The 20,948-nt window shown below is 38.8% G+C and overlaps 1 protein-coding gene across 1 annotated transcript; it reads right to left on the reverse strand.

Annotated features, from left to right (window-relative positions):
• Nucleotides 1-1,508: 1,508 nt before the first annotated feature.
• Nucleotides 1,509-20,324, reverse strand: LOC121328593 (45 kDa calcium-binding protein-like). Its single transcript, XM_041273393.1, has 7 exons — nucleotides 20,003-20,324; nucleotides 15,859-16,222; nucleotides 15,307-15,443; nucleotides 11,103-11,216; nucleotides 9,175-9,333; nucleotides 6,488-6,663; nucleotides 1,509-5,187 (listed from the first exon to the last, which is right to left on the reverse strand). The coding sequence occupies exons 2-7, from the start codon at nucleotides 16,164-16,166 to the stop codon at nucleotides 5,011-5,013; spliced, it is 1,071 nt and encodes a 356-aa protein (XP_041129327.1). The 5' UTR covers nucleotides 16,167-16,222; nucleotides 20,003-20,324; the 3' UTR covers nucleotides 1,509-5,010.
• Nucleotides 20,325-20,948: the final 624 nt, after the last annotated feature.

Consider the following 20,948-nt stretch of genomic DNA (forward strand, 5'->3'; position numbering starts at 1 on the left):
CAGCATTTAGAACTGCCTTGGCTTGGTCTCAGCAGTTATCTCGACCGCGGCGCTTCTATTCTCTGGACTACTTCTTGAGTGGATCATAGAGGTGCCCTGGATACAACATTACACAAAGCTTAGGGATGGGGTTACTAGTTCAGCACTCCCTTCAATATTTTTTTCAGTTACCCTGTAAATCTTAACTGAAGAATGCTGTGAGATTTGCTCTGTCAACTTCCCTGTGTTATATCTAGTTTCTCTGTTGTTTCTTTACTTTCCTACCTTTTTTAGTTTGTAACAGCCGTTCTGATGTTCTTTATGATATTTTCTGTTCTGCTGTTTTCTTTCTCATTTCTCTGTTCCTTTTCTATATCCCCTCTTTTTCAGGAGGATTTTTTTCTGTGCTTCTGTCTCCATTCCACACTAGCGCCAAACCCGTTCACTTGTAATTGCAGATTGTCGTTATATTCAAGTTGTTATTGCAATGTTCTCTTTTCTCTTTCTATATCTATTTAAAACATTTTTTAATTATTTTATAATTTTAAAAATTTGATTTCTCTTTTTTTTTTGTTTGCCCCCCTCCCTCGATGCAGAAGCACCAGCAGCATCTCCCATGCCTCTTAATCTTTTTCTCTTCTGTCTGGTTTAGGCTATAGGGTGCATCCTGCACTCTACGCGGAGCGCCTTTACTGGATGCGCCGCTCGGGAGCCCCCTCTTGAAAAATCTTTTAACTCATCCAAACACTTTTCCCTTCCTGCTGGCCAGCTTTTCATCTTTCAAGGCTCCATGGCACTGACTTTCTCCTCATCTGTTCCATAGATGACGTGCATCTCTTCGGGATCCTCCAGGTCTTGCAGTCCCACCTCCTGGCCCCCCCCCCCCCATCTTGTTCCACATTTTCCACCTGCAGAGCAGAGCTGTGATTTTCTTCCTCCAGGATGTTATGTGGAGAAGTCTCCAGGCTTTGCAGGACCAGGTTCTACTCACTGAGTGGGGCGGCTCTTATTTCCCTCCTCTGCACAATCCGTTGCTGCAACTGGTTTTGATGGCAGTCTCTTTTGATGGTTGAGGGTGCACCCTCTTGTCTCTACTGTGCATGAAGAGGCCGCTGTAGCACTGAGGTGCTTTGCGTGCCGCATTCATTCCCTTGCCCAGCTCTTTATCAAGGCCCTGAGATGACCCTGCAGGAGAGATCTATTTTCCCAGACTGGGGCTCAGCAGGGACTTCTGGGCAGGGTCACCTTTTAAGTGGTCCTTCTGAAGATCTTTGTCAGGGTGCTTTGTCAGATATGACGTCAGCTAACCCTACAGGAGACATCTCTTCTTTTCTCAGGCTGGGTCTCAGAGACTTCTGTTCAGGTACTCCTTTCAATTAGTCTTCCTGAAGCTCCCTGGTGGCTTTTAGGATGATCTCATTGACAAATTTAACAGCCACAGCCTGCAGCAGTGGTGAAACTTTATCAACTCTGTTCATCATTTTCTTTTTATTCTTCTAACTATTAACAAAATGGGGAAAAACATTCACTTCAAAGGGAAAGTGATTCTTTATTAAACAAGTTATGGCAATAGCATAACACAGGTGTGGCTAATCACAGTCCAGGAGGTACATTTCCCTCTTAGAATTTGTTCCAACCCTGTTCTAAATTGTTTAATTGAACCATTTAAACCTCCATCCAGACCCTGAAGTAGTTCATTATCTCATTAAACATGGAGGGGAATAGCCCTCCAGGACCGTGATTGAACACCCCTTCACGAACATAAAATCTATTTGGAAGTTTAATAGAACTGCCTACAGCACTGGCCAGAAGTTTTGCATCACCTACAACTTTAGATTCAGAAATAGAAATTGGGAATAGCATTTTGGGAACGCTTTTTAAGGAAACACCAGGGCTGGAGTGCACAGGACGTACACCTGACTTTACCAACGTCAGACTTAAAAACAGACTTCAAATGTACACCTTTGAGTTACACCTGGGCTTAATTCCTACACCTCATCATAAGGATTTAGTCTCAGGTGTAACTTATTGAAATAACTGGAGCAACGTATGTAAAATCTAAATAAAAAATAAAAGTAAAACATGCTACGTTTAGGGCATAGATTCCAGTACAAGCAAGGATTGAAGCATGAACGTGTGGTGATATTACTATATTGAGAATCCTGATCTTTTTCATACAGACAAAATCTCCACCCTGTCTGTCGCTGTGAATTCAATCACACTTCATCTTATGTTTTACAATTTAGTTACTTAGTTTCTTCTCAAGTTCTATCTTTTTCTACAATCAGTTTCTGTTTTTCTGTATGGGGCGGCAAGTTTCGGATTTAACTTACATCACAAAATTTTGATGCAAGATATAATTTATAAATATTGAAAACGTGTATCACAAATTCTGCATTTAAAGCTGACATGTTAAATCTGGGAATCTAACAAAGAAATCTGTGAATAAATACACAGAACTTGAATCTTTATTTTATACTTGGCATCCAACATTTAGCTAACAGATACATCCGCAGAGAACTTAAATCTTTGTTTAAAAAAAAATGCAGTAGATTGCGCAGATCTCAGTAGGTTCAAAAAAAAAAAAAAAGACTGCATGAAAAAAATGCTGAAAGCTGAAAAGGTTCATATTTGCAAGACAGCAGTAATAATGATGTTTATTGTATATGCTGAACATATATTACATGTAAAGATTTTGCAAATGTACATCTTTAACTGCAGTCAGCACTTTACTTGAGACTAACAAGATTTTACAGACACATTGTCCTCCTTTTTCTAAGCAGTCACAAAAGTCCCTTCACAGTTTATGAAGGTCACTTGTTTTATTTATTTTTTAATGATTTTCCACCACTTTATCCAACTTCCTGTGTTACAGATAAAAGGATCCTACCCACACCCTCGCTGTAAGCAAATACACTCATAGCCAGCAGAGGGATCCTACCCACACTGTATGGTTCATACACACTTATAGCTAGTGGAGGGATCCTACCCACACTGTATGCTTCATACACTCTCATAGCTAGTGGTGGGATCCTACCCACACTGTATGCTTCATACACACTCATAGCTAGTGGAGGGATCCTACCCACACTGTATGGTTCATACACACTCGTAGCTAATGGAGGGATCCTACCCACACTATGGTTCATACACACTCGTAGCTAATGGAGGGATCCTACCCACACTATGGTTCATACACAATCATAGCTAGTGGAGGGATCCTACCCACACTGTATGCTTCATACACACTCACAGCTAGTGGAGTGACAACACAAAGATCTAATTGACAACAATTCTAGAGGATTATAGAATAGAGCCCCGGCGCTACAATATTTTACTATTAAAAAATCAATGGAATGGCATTGATTGAGTTGCAGTGTGTAGCTATTCCTTGACAAAATCAATATCCCAGAATACAGAAGGCAATCACAAAGAACTTTTTTTTTTCCCTAAAGAACATGTGTAATAATCAGCGTAACCCACAGATTGCTGTAGCACGTGAAACAAAGGCATACATGTTAAGCTTTTTAAAAGTGCAATATTGGAATAGGCAGCAACATGTTTGATGTTTTAATGTAATGATGCAGTATTATGAAGTATGAAAGCAAGTTCCTGCAGTAATTGAAAAATTGTTGCATTAAAAGCACTATTTTTTAGCAAATATGTGGCAGTACCACTTAGACTGTCAGATTAAACCAACTAAAATAATTAAAATATTACAAAATATGTAACTTGTTTAACTGTGCATTGTCTTATTCCAGTTTTTATTGAATTTAAAATATACGTTTACTCTTCTGATAAATCATTCATCTTCATGTGTAGTTCAAGTTAAACTGAACAGCCTAAACCCTAGTAATAGTGCAGCAGCAACAAAGACTGAAAGTGACAGGGTTTGTTTAAGATAGGATCCTTTTACCAGAAACCCAGCGCTGGAGAAAGCAGTCGAATGGGATCCTTAAATAACTTCAGAGCAAACAGTAAAAGAAAATGTTGGCAACTTCTCCTTTAAAACCGTATATAGTTAATTGCAGAAATAAAATTCAGTCAGTGGTTTAAATATAGTGGTTAATGACCTGTATACCACTGCAGTTGCTAATTTCATGCACATGCGTGTGCCATTAGAGGCTGTTAACAGGAATTGACGTTTTTACTCAACACAATAAAACTGTTCAGGTCACCACTTTCTACGAGTTCCCTGTGTATTTAAGAATAGACTGCATTCAAATACTAACTTTACACCTTCAGTACTTTACCAGATCAACAGGTATGCCATCTAGTGTACACTGATGAAACCAATTATCAATACAAAGTCAAGATGGTATTTGTTGCAGTGAAACTAGAGCGGATTCTCTCAGAACCTGTAAAAATATATATTTTTTAAAACCACATGGGGCACTACACCTTTTTAATAAGATATTAAAGACATTTGCCATTAAAATGAAAATCATCCTTATTTAACTATTTTTGTTTTTAAATCATTAATGTTTTTGAAATGTTTGCCATTCAATTTATGTAAAATACCAATAAAAACAAGGCCCCTCCTCCTCCCTTGGTGGCTTCTGAACAGCTTTGAAACCAAGATCCTATCATCCAGGGGCTTCATAAACTAGAGCTTCATTCCCCAATTATCCATGACCACTAAACACTCAATAGCACTAGATACAGAAACACAAAAAGAAATGCATTCAATTCAAATGACAAAGACTTCTAACTGAAACACCTGTCACTGGTTTTATTAAGTTTCTTTTAGTATTTCTAAATCGTTCTGAATTACCTTATAAAGCCTCAAATCTGCTTGATGTTTAAAGAAACAAATGGAACCTGTTGATTTATAACTCTGTCAAATATCTGATTTAGCCACACGTCTTGTTGCTGCACTGTGACGAGATTAAGAAGTAATCTATGTAGCACAGGGTCATGTATTCTGTAGTTCACACACAAGAGCACACAGCAGCAGCAATTAAATGTTCAATATAGCCTTAACAAAAACAAGCTAGATAGTGCTTGGCAACGGCAGCAATGTGTGCGATGTTAGAACTCCTCGTGCACATTGCGAGCGTAGTCCATCAGCTTGCTCCCAGTGAAGTATTCACTGTATTTCAGTATCTCCACCAGCTCCAGGCTATGGTTTTGATTCTCATCAGCCACTGCAATCATTTGCTTTGCTTCGTTCAGGGCATTGTATTCATTCATCGGGTCCATGTATTCCTGCAAAAGAGCAGATCTTTAAGCAGTGAAATCTAGGTGTGTAATGATACAAAGTCATTGTACGATATGTAGCACAATACACACTGAACACCCCAATAAAAAAAATTAGCAGCATCATTTTTGAGGACAACATTTCTTTGTATATGAGGGCAAATTAAGAGAGAGAGAGATATCACTAAGCCCCTCAAAAACAAATACTGTATTAGAGATTTGTTCAGGTAGACAACATTGTTTGAATGCAAAAAAACATTTTTGATTAAAAGCTAATAAAGTTTCATTAAATTAACATATCAAAAAGTGTTCTGGTAAACCTTAACGCAATGGTTTTGCAGCCACAGCAGCCCAGGCCATCAAAAAAACCCCACTGGACCCCAAAATTATCTTTCCGGGGGTCGTCTGCCCCCTCTCTTTTTGGTTTTTTATTTTTTTATTAATGTGTCAGTTTGACCTCTGGACAGATTTCCTCTGCTGGAAATCTGTGCCAATGAAGTGGAGCTTGATGACTTGAGATGAAGAAATCGTTTGCAAAAGAAACACTGGGTGCCCTTTGCACAGACATAACTATGTTACCAAGGGAATTCTACTTTTGTATCTGCTTGCAACATTCACCAATACATTCATTGTAACTAATCGATTAAGCATTTGCATTACGTTACCTTTGCTGGGTCCTGTGTTGTCCACATTTTAAAAACATACATAATGTTGACATTTGCAGTCACACTTCACAAGTCCTAAATAAGCTGGTGAACATTCTCAACAATTACTAGGGAGCATTCGCCAAGAGAAAGAGAAGTGTATCCAGATCACACCCCCTCCTGCACAATGCTGGGTTTGTGTTCACAGTGTATCCAGATCACACCCCCTCCTGCACAATGCTGGGTTTGTGTTCACAGTGTATCCAGATCACACTCCCTCCTGCACAATGCTGGGTTTGTGTTCACAGTGTATCCAGATCACACTCCCTCCTGCACAATGCTGGGTTTGTGTTCACAGTGTATCCAGACCACACTGCCTCTTGCACAATGTTTTGTGTTCCCACAATTTACCACTCATTTCAATCAGAGCCCAAAAATGTTTAGAAGAATTCCTTCTCTCCTGACAAAGGTTCACAAATAAAAGTAAACCCCCTAGCTGATTTTACCTCTGTTGTGTGAATACAAACATCAAACCAGTGGGGTTAGGTTGAGAAATCTATTGGACAGCACAGGTAAATGAATGTGTTTCTTATAAACACTCCAGGGGATTCTAGAACACTCATTTAAATGAAAGTCAAGTCACACACATACTGCCAGCACTGTACCTCCAATTCCTCCTCCGTGACAATCCCATCATGGTTAGCATCAATGACTTCCTGAAATTCCTTCCTCCTCTCCCGGACCCAGTCATCATCAATATCCTGGGCCTGCTGGTTCTCCACTGTGCCCACAGGCAGTGAAATGAACTCTGAAAGGGTCAATTTTTTGTCTCCATCTTGATCTGCAAAATCCAGAAAAGAAAATGTGTCAAATTTATACACAAACATTTAGGAGCCAACAAAAGAATTTGAACTAATATACTGGATGCTATATGTGTATGCTTACAATGGGACAGATATTTTTGGTTCCAACTAAATTTTAAAATTTTTCACAAAACTAGACCTGACACCGAACATACTGGAGAGAGCAAGAGAAAAGCTGCCACGCAGGACTATGGAGGAACCCAACGACAACACAAACAGAGGCTTGGTGGGTCCAGCAGGCTGTATTTTCTATAAATCATTTATTTTGTATAGAGAAGTATCACTTAATGATGCCATGTGAAATTATTCCATGTGAACAATTATCAGTCAGTCAACAAAACCATATATTTAGGTTTGCAAAATAATATTTGGAAATACTGAAACCAGACATTACCAAAACCAACCCCCTCAACACAACCTGCTGCTCCCAGTCTTTTCACTAAACCAACCCCCTCAACACAACCTGCTACTCCCAGTCTTTTCACTAAACCAATCCCCTCAACACAACCTGCTGCTCCCAGCCCTTTCACTAAACCAACCCCCTGCTCCCAGTCCTTTCACTAAACACAACCTGCTGCTCCCAGTCCTTTCACTAAACTAACCAACCCCCAATGTGCCCAATACTTGTCAGTGTGCACCTCGATATTTTATCGTAGAAAAACGCTTAGAGCCCTGCACTGAGATTAAGAATCTGACCCTACCAACTGTGCAGTGAAAACGCTCCAGGCAGCGTGGCAGAAATCTGCTGCCGCGTCACCATGAGAGATCTAAAACAACCTGTTAGAAATTCTAAATATTATTGAAGTCGCCGCTCCGGTGTGAAGAATTGAATGAGGTCATCTTGAATTTCAGAGAAGAAACTGCTTTTCCCAGGTACGCACTGTGCTGAAAAGCAGATATCAGCGCGAATCAGCAGCGATTTCAGAGAGCTGTGCTTTGACTTTATAGCTGCTGGAATTGGTTCACTTTCAAATGTGAAATAAAATCTTTAGTATTATTCAATAAATTTGTTTGGGGGAAATTTGATTATGAAAACTTTTGAAAATGTTTTATTTGAGGGCCCACAATAACCTGGCGCCAGCCTGCCTTCCTTAGTCAGGATTGATAAATACACAAAGAATTATTTTTTTTTTTTTTTTTTGGTTTTGCCATTATCTGCTCTCGTACTCCAAATAAATATTACAACTGCTGTACAACCAACCAAACATTGTGTGTGGTTATGAGCAATGCAAAAAGACTATATATATATATATATATATATATATATATATATATATATATATATATATATATTTCTAATTTCGCCAAGTTCAAGTTCTATAGTCAATCAATTAAGACTGATTTGTGATAATTTGCTTTCATTGATTAAAAAAGTGAGGGTTCTCTCTGGAGTCGTGATTATTACTAAATTGAAATATTATTTAAACTTATTCTTTCCCTCTTTCCTTTATGAAAGTGGGTTGCAGTGTTGCTTGGTCTTAAATATAACAAAGCAGCAGATCTTTTATTTGTCTGATTTGTTTGCAAGTAGAATTAATAATAATAATAGGCCAAATAAAAATTGCATTCTTTAAGATAACGAATTATGAGCAATTACTTAATTCAAATCTACAGGCATTCGCCACATGTTGGGGAGCAGTATCATTTGACAGAATGTTTGGAATGGAATTTTCAAGCACCCAAGAAGTGGGGTCATTTTATAACTACTGCACACCGTGAAATGTTTTACTGCACTTAAAATGTTATGTTCATTTTATGAAAACAAAACAAAAAAAACAGCACCAGCTGAACTTGCTCACTGGGTGACACTCACAATCAACACAAACAGAAACTGTTCACTGCACATAGTTGTTGTGATATTAAAATCGGAATCCAGTTGTTTGTTTTTACACTAACATAAGCTTGTCGTTGGTAAGGGCCAACACAACCATACTCTACCCCGGTTTAAAAAACGGCTGATCAGTGGCATTCGGTGCGAATGACCGGGGCGCTCAATGGTGTTCTCGCTGTAGCCGACCAGGTACCTGGTACAACTTTAAGCTAATGAAAGCTCTCCATTTCTTGGTTACCTCTGCACTTCCTGCGTCACTTCACCTTAGCAATGTGTTCTGTGTGACAGCAGGTCACTGGCTGAAAGCATGTCAGTCAACAGTGGAAGCAACCGATTGGTTGACAGGCAAGAAGCCAGTGAAGGGGTGGGGACAATTTCACTCTCAGTGAAATGACCCAGGAATTCTGAGAGTCTAAAAGCATGGCATGGAAATTTTAGCTTTCATTTAGAGTAGTAACAGAACAAATGAAAATTCATGTTTTCGATAACACGTTTCTTTCAAAACTGCACATTTCAGACCTATATAAATGAATGAATGTGCAGGGAAGAGACATTTCATGGAACAATTCTGTTATCTACAAAGTGTCAGAGTCACTTCCCTGGCACCAGTGCTGCATTTATAAGAGAGGACCTGAAACAACTTTCTAAAGCAACCTACCCAAGTCCCGGACAATCTCTTTCACCATGAACTTCAGCATGCCGCGGCTGTGCTCGGGGTGCAGGAACGACAGGAACTCCTCCTCATTCAGCAGCTGGTCAGCAGGGGGATTATCTGCCTGAAACCAGCGGTCCTTCAGGTTCTCCAGAACCTCCTGGGCTGAAAACAACAACAACACAGACACTTCTATTCAGCAACGGGGCCTCATCTCGTCAGCTCCACAGCTTTGTGGATCACTAACCAGGGCACCCATAAAGCAACTCATTGTAAGTTTGAACTTTTCATTTTTGTATCCATGCTGGACTGTATGTATATCCAGAGCAACATAGTTTCAGTGCAGTCGTATTTACTTTTTACAACACTCGTTAAGAGATCCTACTTTGATTCAAACCCAGGGAAAGTCATTCTCCGAATTCATGGTTTAATTTAAGCTCAAAGCACTTTCTTTTGCAGAACTATACTTGTTATCTAAAACAGAACTCTCCATGAACATGCATGGAGTGCTGTGGTTATTATTTCACTCATGAGAAGAAACAACCCACTTCACCTATTTGGGGGTGCTTGTTGGTTATTAGACTATCCCCATTCGTGGAACAACCATAGTACTCCATGAACGTGTATCAGCTAATAGTCCAAACCAGCTACACTGATTCAGCTGCTGTCTAAAATGCAAAACATACGTTTTACTATTAGAAACAGATCTTAATGCTAGAAGGTCTTTGTTGCAAAACTAGAGGGCCCCCCCCCCAGGGATATTTGCTCTTCAAGCTTCCGCTCCTGCCTGCATTTGAAGGATCTAGCCACATGATGCACCATCAATGTCAATGAGATTGCTGTGTACATGCAAGTTATAGAATCTGAATTCTCAGGAAAGGATTCAAGATTTCCAATGTTTTCATTCATTATTAAACCAAAGCACGTAACTTGAAAGACCTGGACATGTCTATTTCGGTGGATGAGCGCTGAACAATTACAAATGCAGCTCATACAGTTCTACAGCTCTGACCTGTGGTCATCAAAGTTAAGAAGTCTGCAGACTGAACTTCAAACAACTGAAAAGATCCTGGAGCCTCTATTCAGACCTGACGGGCATCACTCCCTGTACAATGTAACTGTTTGAAGAAAATTGCATTTGCTATACTTTCAGCATTTGGGTCCATTTGCTTTGTGAGCAGATTTTCACACCTGAAGCTTGACCTCTGTCCTTCTCAAAGCCGACTGACACTGGTAAGTTTGCTTGCTAATTTCTATGCATTTTAAGTGTTTTACCATTACAAGTTATTAATATAATTTCAGTTTTGTCAACAGCATGCGTAACCTCTAATTTGGGGAAAAAAAACAAAAAAAACAATCCGGCACACCACCATTAAAAGGTTGCTAACCAGACATATTATACTGGATGCAGAATTAGGCAAACCGATGTATACAAATACGAAGGTGGATGAAACCACAGCATGGCATTTGAACTTAGAAAACTGTTTCAGCAACTTAACAAGACTGCAGAATCACCACCTTACTTCCCCAGAGCCTCACATATTGCATGAGCTTAGCTGTGCAAGGCAAACCTAAGTGATAATAATCAAACTCATTTTCTTTTCGATAGTAGCATAGTTATATGCTACAACATTGCACTGACATCACGATATGCATTGTAGCAATGTAACATGCAATATAGTATTAATGTCATAAATATTAACTTTGGTAATCAAAACTTCTTGCAAAAATACAAACATGCCAGTTGTTGCAGTTTAATGATTCTTAGTTTACCCGCACAGCATTATTACTGCCTCAAGAAAAACAAAAAACATGCATTGATTCATACGACACATGGAAAATAATAAGCGTCAAAGTCGTGATATCTAGAGAACAGGTCAGATTTCTGGGGTCATGTGGTTAGCTGCAGTCACTTTAAATACTTGACTACTTACTTTCTTCATCAATTTTCAGCTCTTCGTTGTTTTTTATCTTTTCTACAACCTCCTTCTCGTTGAATCCTTTGCTCGCCAAAAACTTGATTCGATATTCATCCCAAGCAACATGGCCTGGAAACATTCAATAAAAAGGAATTTATGCGTAACTGTTTAAATATTAGCCAAGTGTTAAACTTTTACACTGTCTCTCTTGACAGAAATATGTAGGTCAAACACAGGTGTTACCCCTAGTGTTGTTTTACATAGTAGTAAGTGTATGCCAATTTATTTCGTATTCCACATTTACTTCAAGACTTTTTCATATAGTTACATGTTGAACATACATCAGAATCGAACATCGCTAATATTATAATTCAATGCAAAAACTGTACAAGGCAGACTGTATATCTGAGCCTTACTTTCATGTTACATTTCTCACAAATTAGCCTGTTATAACAATACAGTTTAAATGTTATTCAGACAGCAGAGTATAACAATAGACTGTTGCTGAAGACATGTAGTAGAACAACAAGGGAAACAGCACTCAAAAACAATGTACACAAATCAATTTAGAAAAAACACATGCTTCTCATTACATATTTATAGTACCAGTCAAAAGTTTGAGTATACTTGCTGGAAACTAGGTTTTTTTCAGAATTGACAATGTTTTACGTTGTATACGTTTCTGCAAATACTTGAAATTGCATTTGGTTAATAAGATTCAGCAGGAAATCACCCGACATGTCTTCCCAGCTCTTCTGCAGCAATTCCCAGAGATGTAGGGCACTTGTGGGTAGCTTTGCTTTGACTCTTCTGTCCAGTTCGTCCCATACAAGTTCTATGGGATTGAGGTCTGGAGACTGAGCAGGCCAGGTCATTAGATTGAGTTGTCCTTCACTTTCCTTCTTTGCCAGATAGTTCTTGCACAACTTTGAGGTGCGTTTCGGGTCATTATCTTGCTGAAGAATGAAGGACTGCCCAACTAGCCGTAAGCCTGATGGAATGGCATGCCTCTGAAGTATGCTGGTTGATAGCCATGGACTTGGTAAAGATCACCAACTCTGTCACCAGCAAAGCAACCCTAGACCATGACACTGCCTCCTCCATGCTTGACAGTGGGAACCACACATGCAGAACTCATGCGCTCACTCTCTCTGCGTCTTACAAATACTCGGTGGCTGGACCCAAATATTTCAAATTTTGACTCATTGGTCCGACCTCATTGGTCCGACTCCTCAAAACGTCCAGTTTCTGTGTTTTCTGACCCAGGCAAGTCTCTTCCTCTTATTCTGAACTCTTAACAATGGTTTCGTTGCAGCAATTCTTACAGTTAGGCCAGCTTCACGCAATCTCCTCTTAACAGTTGATGTTGAAACATCTGTACTGCTAGTAGCATTTAGCCGAGTTTGTATTTCAGGGGCAGTTAATCGCCGGTTTCGCAGACTTGTGACTCAAATTAACTTGTGCCAGTTTCTTCAAATCGTTTGATGGTCTTGGCCACAGCAATTACAGACACTTGCGATTTGTCTTAAAGATTGACCTTCATTTCTTAAAGTAATTACAGACTCTTTTTTTCTTTGTTTAACTGAGCATATTTTGCCATTTTCTGCTCCCTTACATTCAGGAATGACAAACTTGTGCCTGCTACCTATATTTATAGTAATCGTGGACCCTCACCTTAGGTTAATAAGGTAATATGCTAGTTAACTAAGAGAACATCTAACAAAAGACACTTTTATACTTAGGCCAGCGTTCTAACACCGTGTTATACACATTTCAGACTTTTAACTGACTTGGGCTTCAGACTGAAATCCCTTTGCTTTGGGGGACCATTTAATTGAAATTGACAAGATTTACATTTTCATTTAAAAATTTAATTTTTGAATGCAGTTCACTTATGATTATCAGCTTATATAAGTACACGTATCATATAATGAAATGTGTTTATAGACAAGTTTATACAGTTAAAAGCATAGATAATCATGAAAAACCTGGTTTCAAGGTGTACTCAAACTTTTGACTGGTACTGTATATATCCTGAATGACCCTTAAGGTGTGTTTAGACCACGACAGCGAAAACTGCAGTAAATGCAGAGGAGACGCATTACTTAACCCAACTGGTCATTCCACAAATAGGATACAATTTGTGTCCCTCTAACATATTTTTGAAAAGTTTTGAATGAACATTAAAACTAAACTTATCTGCTGTTTATATGTGTTTTTCTAAAAATAAAGCACAATGTCAGTCATCCAAGTCATTTTTTTATGTATTAAAAACACTTGTCTAAGATCAGCATTCTGCCATGTCCCCAATCATGATCTTTCAACTTCTATTAAGCATATAACCCATAAAATCCAAACGTTCTCAAAATCACCAATAATATAAAGTCCACATTGTCTTCTTACAGTTCAGATACATATCGTTTTCTATTAATCTGTAATAAAAAAATGCAATTTATTCGTGTCCCTCAATCCACTGTCAACCCTGTTACTATGATGAAACTCCCCTATAAAAAAAATTGCACTATTCCTCAAGTCATGCGATTCTAAGGAAGTGACATCATTTGCCCAACAGGAAGACAATGGTGCACAAACAAGTAAGTTGCTCCTCTTTTAGACAATTTTTTAAAATGTTTTATATTGTTTGACACAAGGGGACGAACATACCACGTCATCCCTGTTACCCTCAATTTATGTAGAAAACCATGACATTTTTACATTTAAAATATGATCAATAGAATAATTTGATCTCTTTCTTAATGCACAACATGTGCTCCCATTACCTTTACCACATGGAGAGTAATGGCCGACCTTAGCCTTAAATGTCAACCCTGTTACTTTTTCCGGAGTAACAGGGTTGACAAATACATGAAAATGCAAATTACACAAAAGTTAGTGTATACAGGAAAATGGGCGTAAAAGGTCAGAGAGAGAATAAGGCTCCATGCAGAAAACAGGAGAAGTACAAAAAAAGGTACCATAGTTTACCGAGCAAAACTATCTCCACACTCAAAAGTGAAGCACATGCTAAGAAATGTCAACAATCAAAAAAAAACCTCCTTTACCACAATGCATTGCATTAGGCAGAAGTATCAACATTCAAGAAAACAAAGAGAGAAGCAGCTCATGGCAAAAATGGCTATGGGGAAGATATACAGGCTGCAGAAATTTGCATAGCATGCCATTTGTTTCTCTAGAAAGAGGTAGAAGAATTTTGAAGAAGATCCATATACCTTTTCAAGGCAAAGGAACAACCGTTTCACAGAAGATTTCAAAGGGAGTGCGAGGTCATTTTTATGTAAGGGATGATGTAAGTCGCGTGACGACAGGGAAGAAACAGACCAAAACACAAAAAAAGGTCAAAATGCAAAAACAGTTCCTTGTTGACACGCTTAAAAACCTGCACAGGAAGTTCTTGTCAGAAAATGCCAAAGCAATTTCTTATTCACTCTTTTGTCACCTCTGTCCGTTTTGGGTTGTGCATCCAATCTCTGATCGGGGCACTTGCATGTGCAAATTGCATGAAAAGTTTACTTTTGTGGTCGACAAGCTACATCAGATGAAGCAGGTTACCAACTCCAACCTAAAATTCTAGTTGCTGCTAAACCCCTTTGCAGATGGGACTCCATTTGCATAACCATCTAATCAGTCATGTGAGGTTCAGCCCACTGCAAAGAATCAGTTTTACTAGCATGAATTCAAGATATTACAAATACAACTACTGGTAACGCTGGTCTGACTGCAGCCAGGCTATTGGAACGAGTTTGCGAGTTTGAATTAGGATTAGGTACCAAGAAGCAGCAGCCTTTTGTCTGTATCCGAACTGAAGTATAAATACAATCAGAAGGGTAGCCTGAGAATATTGCTTGTGCCAATAGGAGGTTCCTGGTGTATGCGTTTCTAAAGTCTGCCACAAAGTGGGTGTGATACAGCACTACTATGTGACAAAAATATGAGCCTACTGTTCTGTTAGGAACCTTTCACACCCTAAACAACAACAAGACTGGGGCAACGCTGCACCCTATTTATTGTGAATATGTAGCACAATCACAGCTCTACCAGGAAACAGAATTCATTACACCTTCATATAGCTTTGTGCATTGGTCTTTATTTTTAAAACAGATAACCAGCCAAAACCAGGATTACTAATCTTGATCATCCAGTGTGGACAGTCTAAAAAATAAATAGTACAATTCTGAAAAATGATGTTTCAATCCCTTACCATCACCATCAGGGTCAACAGCTCTAAAGTTCAGTTTGTTCTCCTTCACCGCTTCCTGGAAATGCTCCTCAGTCTTCTCCATGATCCATCGCTGCATCTCCTTAGCACTGACACTCTTATCCTTATTGATATCCACCCTGCACACAGATTAACAAACACCACATATGTATCTTGATCTGGTACCAGGACATTTGAAAAGTATACAATGGCAAGGATAGTGTTGATATTCATTTCAAAAGGTATGACGACATCTATTACTTGGACTATAACTAGGAAATCATTCACCGGTCAAATATTAAATTGAGTGAAAATCTTCAAATTAGTATTGGTCAACCTTTCCATATATGTAAATACAATCATGCAGATCAAGAAGGAAAAACACTGACAAAAGGCCAGGGTCAGATATCATTGGTAGATTACTGACTACTAGAATAAGTGACTTCAGCACAGTGTGCACAAAAGAAACCAGATTGACAATTCAACCAGCCACATGACTGGAGATGCCCAGCAATCACCTTTCAGAAACAAAATGTGTAAATTAGAATGACATACTTGGAGAAAATGTCTTTCAGTTTCTTCCTGTTTTTCCTGGGCTCTGAATCTTCTTCAAATTCCTCCAAGTCTTTACCCAGAAAGACTTCCTGGTGGAAATCTTTATTCAGGTGCCCGTCCATCTCCATCTTCAACCCATTCAAGTGGTCCGGAGGCAGGATCTCGTTCTCCTCCTTGCTGTTTAGGGATTTGTCTTTATGAGCTGACATATTGGCTGGCCTTGCGTTGACATCCATCATCAGAAAGATTAACAGCAGGGCCAGGTAGACTGAGCCCAGCCGGATAAGCAGTGCTTTTCCTAAGATCATTGTTGCTCTGCTGCACGGAGGAGATCCTCAACTATATTCTGATTACTGTGTACTGTCTGAGGGGGAAAAAAAAGCTGCAATTAAAACTTTATACAGATACAATCCACCACTTCTAACACATTGTAAAACACACACATCTTAAAAGGAATACACCAATACTATAAATGCAACACAAAAACCAGGACCAGATGGAAATTAGGTGGAGAGACATAGGACAGAGGAGACACTTCTTCACACAGAGGGGTGAGGGTATAGAATGGTTGACCTAGTCATGTTGTTGAGGCTGAAATCACTTGTATCCACAATGATGCAACTTGACAAAGTTTTGAGATCAATCAGCTACTAGGAACCAGACAAGCATGGGCCAAATGGCCTTCTCATGTTTGTAAAAATATCAGCTATTGTTCCACTTGAAGAGAAATCTGAAAACCTTGCCTAGCCTGTATTCTATTGGGAGTTACGGGAGGTATGTCAAATGATTATACACAGTTATTCTGCAATCTTTCTTTTTTTTTTTTTTAAATATCAGAGTGACCTTATTTTTATCATTTTTCTCATGGATTAAAATATAGTGATGATTAGCCGCCAAAGGTAGGCACAGGTACCTGAAAACCTAGGTTCCAAGGCTGAGGCAATGCATTCTATCGTTTGACAACTATCGACAGTCAAGCCTGTGCATCATTTTTCTGTAAAGCGTTTATTTTTTATTAATTTTGGAATCGTCAATTATTGTTTGTATTAAGCGCAGATTTTCTATGCTCCCCTCAGGTCTAACTCTCTGAATCTGCATGCAATTGAGCTCACCTTCTCCCCCTTGCCCTACCCTGCCCCTTGTGAGTGTTTACTGATGGGATTGCATCTGTGTAGGAGTCTTCAAAGTGACAGAGAAAGTTAGAGTTTTGCTAGAATTACAATTACTGTATCTACAGCTACAAATACAATGCCTTCCGATGTTTGGCAATTATTTTCTAAAGTAAGGCAGCAAGAAAGTAAAAGTAAAGAAAGTAATGTTTGGAATACACCGGTAACACAACTAATCTGCGTAACCATTTAATAAGATGGCAAACCACAAAACCTGCATTTACATCTGAACTACCTCGCAGTAAACATGAAGAAAAACAACCACGATTGTTCCAAAAGTTTTATCTTTGGTCTGAAGTATTAAGCATCCTGGCAGCATCTGTCCCTAGTGAGCAGGTATTCAGTAATGCTGGGCAGCTTGTAAGCAAGTTCCAGTCATTGCTTACATTAAAACAAAATGTGGACACTATCATGTTCCTTAACACAATTAAAATATAAGCCATGGACAACACTCTTTTTACTAAACTGCCGTGGACAGCGATAACTTTTTTGGAGAACAGTAGATAGTGAAAAATTAGGTATTGCCCAAGTCTTACAAGGTTCCTGCCTATTGACTCAAGGAAGATTATGATGAGGTTGTATAATGCACTAGCAGTGCTGCACATACTGTGTTCAGTTCCACTAATCACATTTCAAAGGTACACTGCAGCCCTGGAGAGAGTGAAACGCAGAGCAAACAGACCGATCCTAGACCTTAAAGGAGTGTGCTTCCAGGACAGGCTGAGGAACCTGGAACAAAGGAATTAGGGGGGACTTGAATGAAGATCAACAGAGTTGATAAAGCACAGCACAGCACTGCACTGCACTGCAATCAGGACCAGCGGATTGATCTGGAGAGTGTGGAGACAGATTCAGGGCAGAGACTAATAGCACAATCTGTATCAATAAAACACTTATTTATGTTTGTCAGTTTTATGTAAAGCAGTTTTACTGTTAAAGCTGTATTTGCAGATGAGTCATAGCTGTAGTTGCTGTGTGCTGCCACCTCCTGTTCAAAGCAAATAAGCTATTATATTATCATGACTACATTTAGTGTTAGCACGCATATTCCTGCTACTGTCTGTGTTTAAAACATCAACAAATGATTACAGTAAATAATATTGCCTTCTGTTATTTTTAATGTTGCCATATAAACATACTGTAGAGCAAGATGTCATTTAGCAACTTTAAAACAGTTATAAACCTTGAGGTGCTTTTAAAGACTGCAAGGGAGTGCAGCTGAAGTGCCATTAAAAGGTAGGGAACATTTTGGAAAATTTCCAGTTGATACTGGATGCAAACTCCTGACCATTTCTGATCCTCAGATCCCCTTGCTATCCAATGTTACAGTAAATCTTAACAAGCATGTCCCTCACCACCACTGTAAATTCAAAATATGAGCCATCAGTAACACCAGGGTTATCACCATTATCTATATCCATGTATCAACTTGTAAAAATACAGACAAACAGGGGGGCTCTATAGATCTGCTCAGATTCTGATACTCTTCATAACCTGTGTCCAATTTCATAACATTAGACAGTTCTCTAGATGGACAGACAGCCTCCTGTATGCCCAGACTATAAAACACTCAATAACTTTCCAAAGAAAGTCCTTAGCAAGTTTCATCACACTAGACAAGTGGTTCTCTAGATATATTTAAAAATCTAAGTGGACAGACAGCTTACATAAAAGCAGACTTTCTGAGCCACTCAATTTGAGCTACAGGAGGTTCCTCAGCAATTTTCAGCCCTATTGGGTAAGCAGGAGATGACTATAGTGAGACCCAAGCAAAAACACACTACTATTCAAAAGGGTCATAAAGAGTCTGGAGAATGGTTCCATCCCATTACCTTTTTATTTTCTGTGAATTCTTGAAAGAATGACTAGTCAGCTTCCCAGAAGTGCTTTCAAAATGGATTGTCAAGAGTTTACTTCCTCAAATAGTCAAGCAAAGAAACACTGCATTATTTATAGTGGCACTATTTCCTCATTTTTGCAGACTATGTTTAAGCAAACTGCTGAAAATGTTTGGCTATAGCTAAAGCAACAGTTATTTTCAAACATAGATGTTGGACCACATTCATAAAAATTAAGTCTCTTAGATTAAACAGGGATTTGGAAAAATGAAAATAAACTTAAAGTTGAGAAGACCTTTCATGAACTGCAAACTTGATTTAATAAGCAATAAGTTCATAAAAAAAAAACAAAAAAAAACTGCGGAACAAAGCATTCCTCAAATAATATGTCCTGTGCGATTTAGGTTTTGGCGTGCCATTAACAAGGTATTTATACACATACATGTAGGAGTATACAAAAGTAACAGCATCTTTCAAAATAGTTTCCGACTCATCCAGCAGAATGTAATGTATGGGTTACCATGAATGAATCTGAATAATATCCATACTAAACACTTATCTTATTTTGTTTGTTTCTTATGTATGTCCTATTACAGGGCTAACGTAACGTCACACACTGCATTACACAATACTAAGAGAGTTCCACAGTAATCATAACCATATTTCTTAGGCTTCTGAAAGTGGCCACGCCGAATGGACAGCAGCAGGTCATTTATCTTGAATATTATGTTCCGAATTGAATGTAAATATAACGACATGCTATTTCGTGGGTCTACATAGATCTTGCTTCTTCAAGAACTAGAACATTCCCGGTTAAATCACGATTGGTGAATATTAACACTGTGCTTGAATGGAAAGTTGGAGTTAGGAATAAATGATATATGATCTGTACTTGACAAAATTGACTTGACAATTTCCATGATGTCTTAACGTTAACTCTGTTTTGTTTTTTTCTTCACCCTTTCCAGTGCAAAGTAAACAAGTCTGCGTGATTTAACTACACGTCAACAAAACGATAAGCAGACAAACGCGCACATTTCTGTCTCGCCGGCGACATTATAACACAACGCTGGTAGATTTTAAAACGACAAAATAATATGCATCAGATACAGAAAGCACTACTACAAATAACCCTACCTGTTTAACGCGTCCCAAATGGCGCAGGCGCGTAGGCCAGTACTGCTCTGCTTGTTCTGAGCTCTGCCCTAGCTACTATGCATTGCATGCAAACAGACAGTATTGCTCAGCTTGTTCCGATGGTTGTTCTTAGTCCTGTACACGTGGCTATTCCGCTGATGTTATGGACGAGTCCCTCCCCTCTTGCCGAATCCTATGTACCCACATTAACAGAGACGAGACCACACCACACCAGACCAGACCAGACCAGACCAGACGAAGCACCTTTGGCACAGGTCTGGTGTCCCAGGTTTATGACACGGACCCCAACCTTCTGCGCATGTGGTGCTTGATCGGTCCTCTAGGAATTTCTGTTATGACGTAATTAGCAATAACCTCTATTCTGCGCATGTGATCGTTTACAGTTTTGTCAACAGCAGCTATGGTCATTTATTCTGAACCATATAAATGATTGCTACTCCAGTCTTCACGTATTATTATTATTATTATTATTATTATTATTATACTATTTTACAAAGGCGTCATTATAAAGTATACTCAAAGTTTCAGTATATTAGCGTTTTAACGGTTCAGTTGGTCTCTCTTAACCTTATTTAATGCCGTATTTTAAGAGCAAGTTGTCTTTGCTGAAGTTTGAAATCGGGGGACTTAAAGCTGGTTGCCTGCCGATCGTAGATTGCTTTTTCGTTTCAGTTTATAAGAAGAGACGAATCGAGTCCAGATTTGCCAATGACTGTTTCAATTACAGACAGTGTGTAAGGAGAGGCGAATATATTTAAGATTTGCGATTGCTTTTTCAGAGATTTCAATTAACACGAAGAGAAAAAAGAACAGACCCGTTTAGGAGTTTTAGTTAAATTACATCAAGTGAGCTCTAAGTCATTTTAACTACCACAAAACAAGTTTTAGTTACTGAGGAACGTTTGTATTCACCGACATGACCTTA

The sequence above is a fragment of the Polyodon spathula genome, chromosome 16, assembly GCF_017654505.1.
Source record: "Polyodon spathula isolate WHYD16114869_AA chromosome 16, ASM1765450v1, whole genome shotgun sequence".
In the NCBI taxonomy this organism is placed as follows: domain Eukaryota; kingdom Metazoa; phylum Chordata; class Actinopteri; order Acipenseriformes; family Polyodontidae; genus Polyodon; species Polyodon spathula.

Bases quoted from the DNA above. Each gene is read 5' to 3' on its own strand.
- LOC121328593 (XM_041273393.1), bottom strand. From the start codon at position 16,166: ATGATCTTAGGAAAAGCACTGCTTATCCGGCTGGGCTCAGTCTACCTG. The intron at 9,334-11,102 runs GTAAGTAGTCAA...TGTTGTTTTCAG, and splicing joins GCTGAAAATTGATGAAGAAA to CCCAGGAGGTTCTGGAGAAC. The intron at 5,188-6,487 runs GTACAGTGCTGG...GCTCTTTTGCAG, and splicing joins TCACGGAGGAGGAATTGGAG to GAATACATGGACCCGATGAA.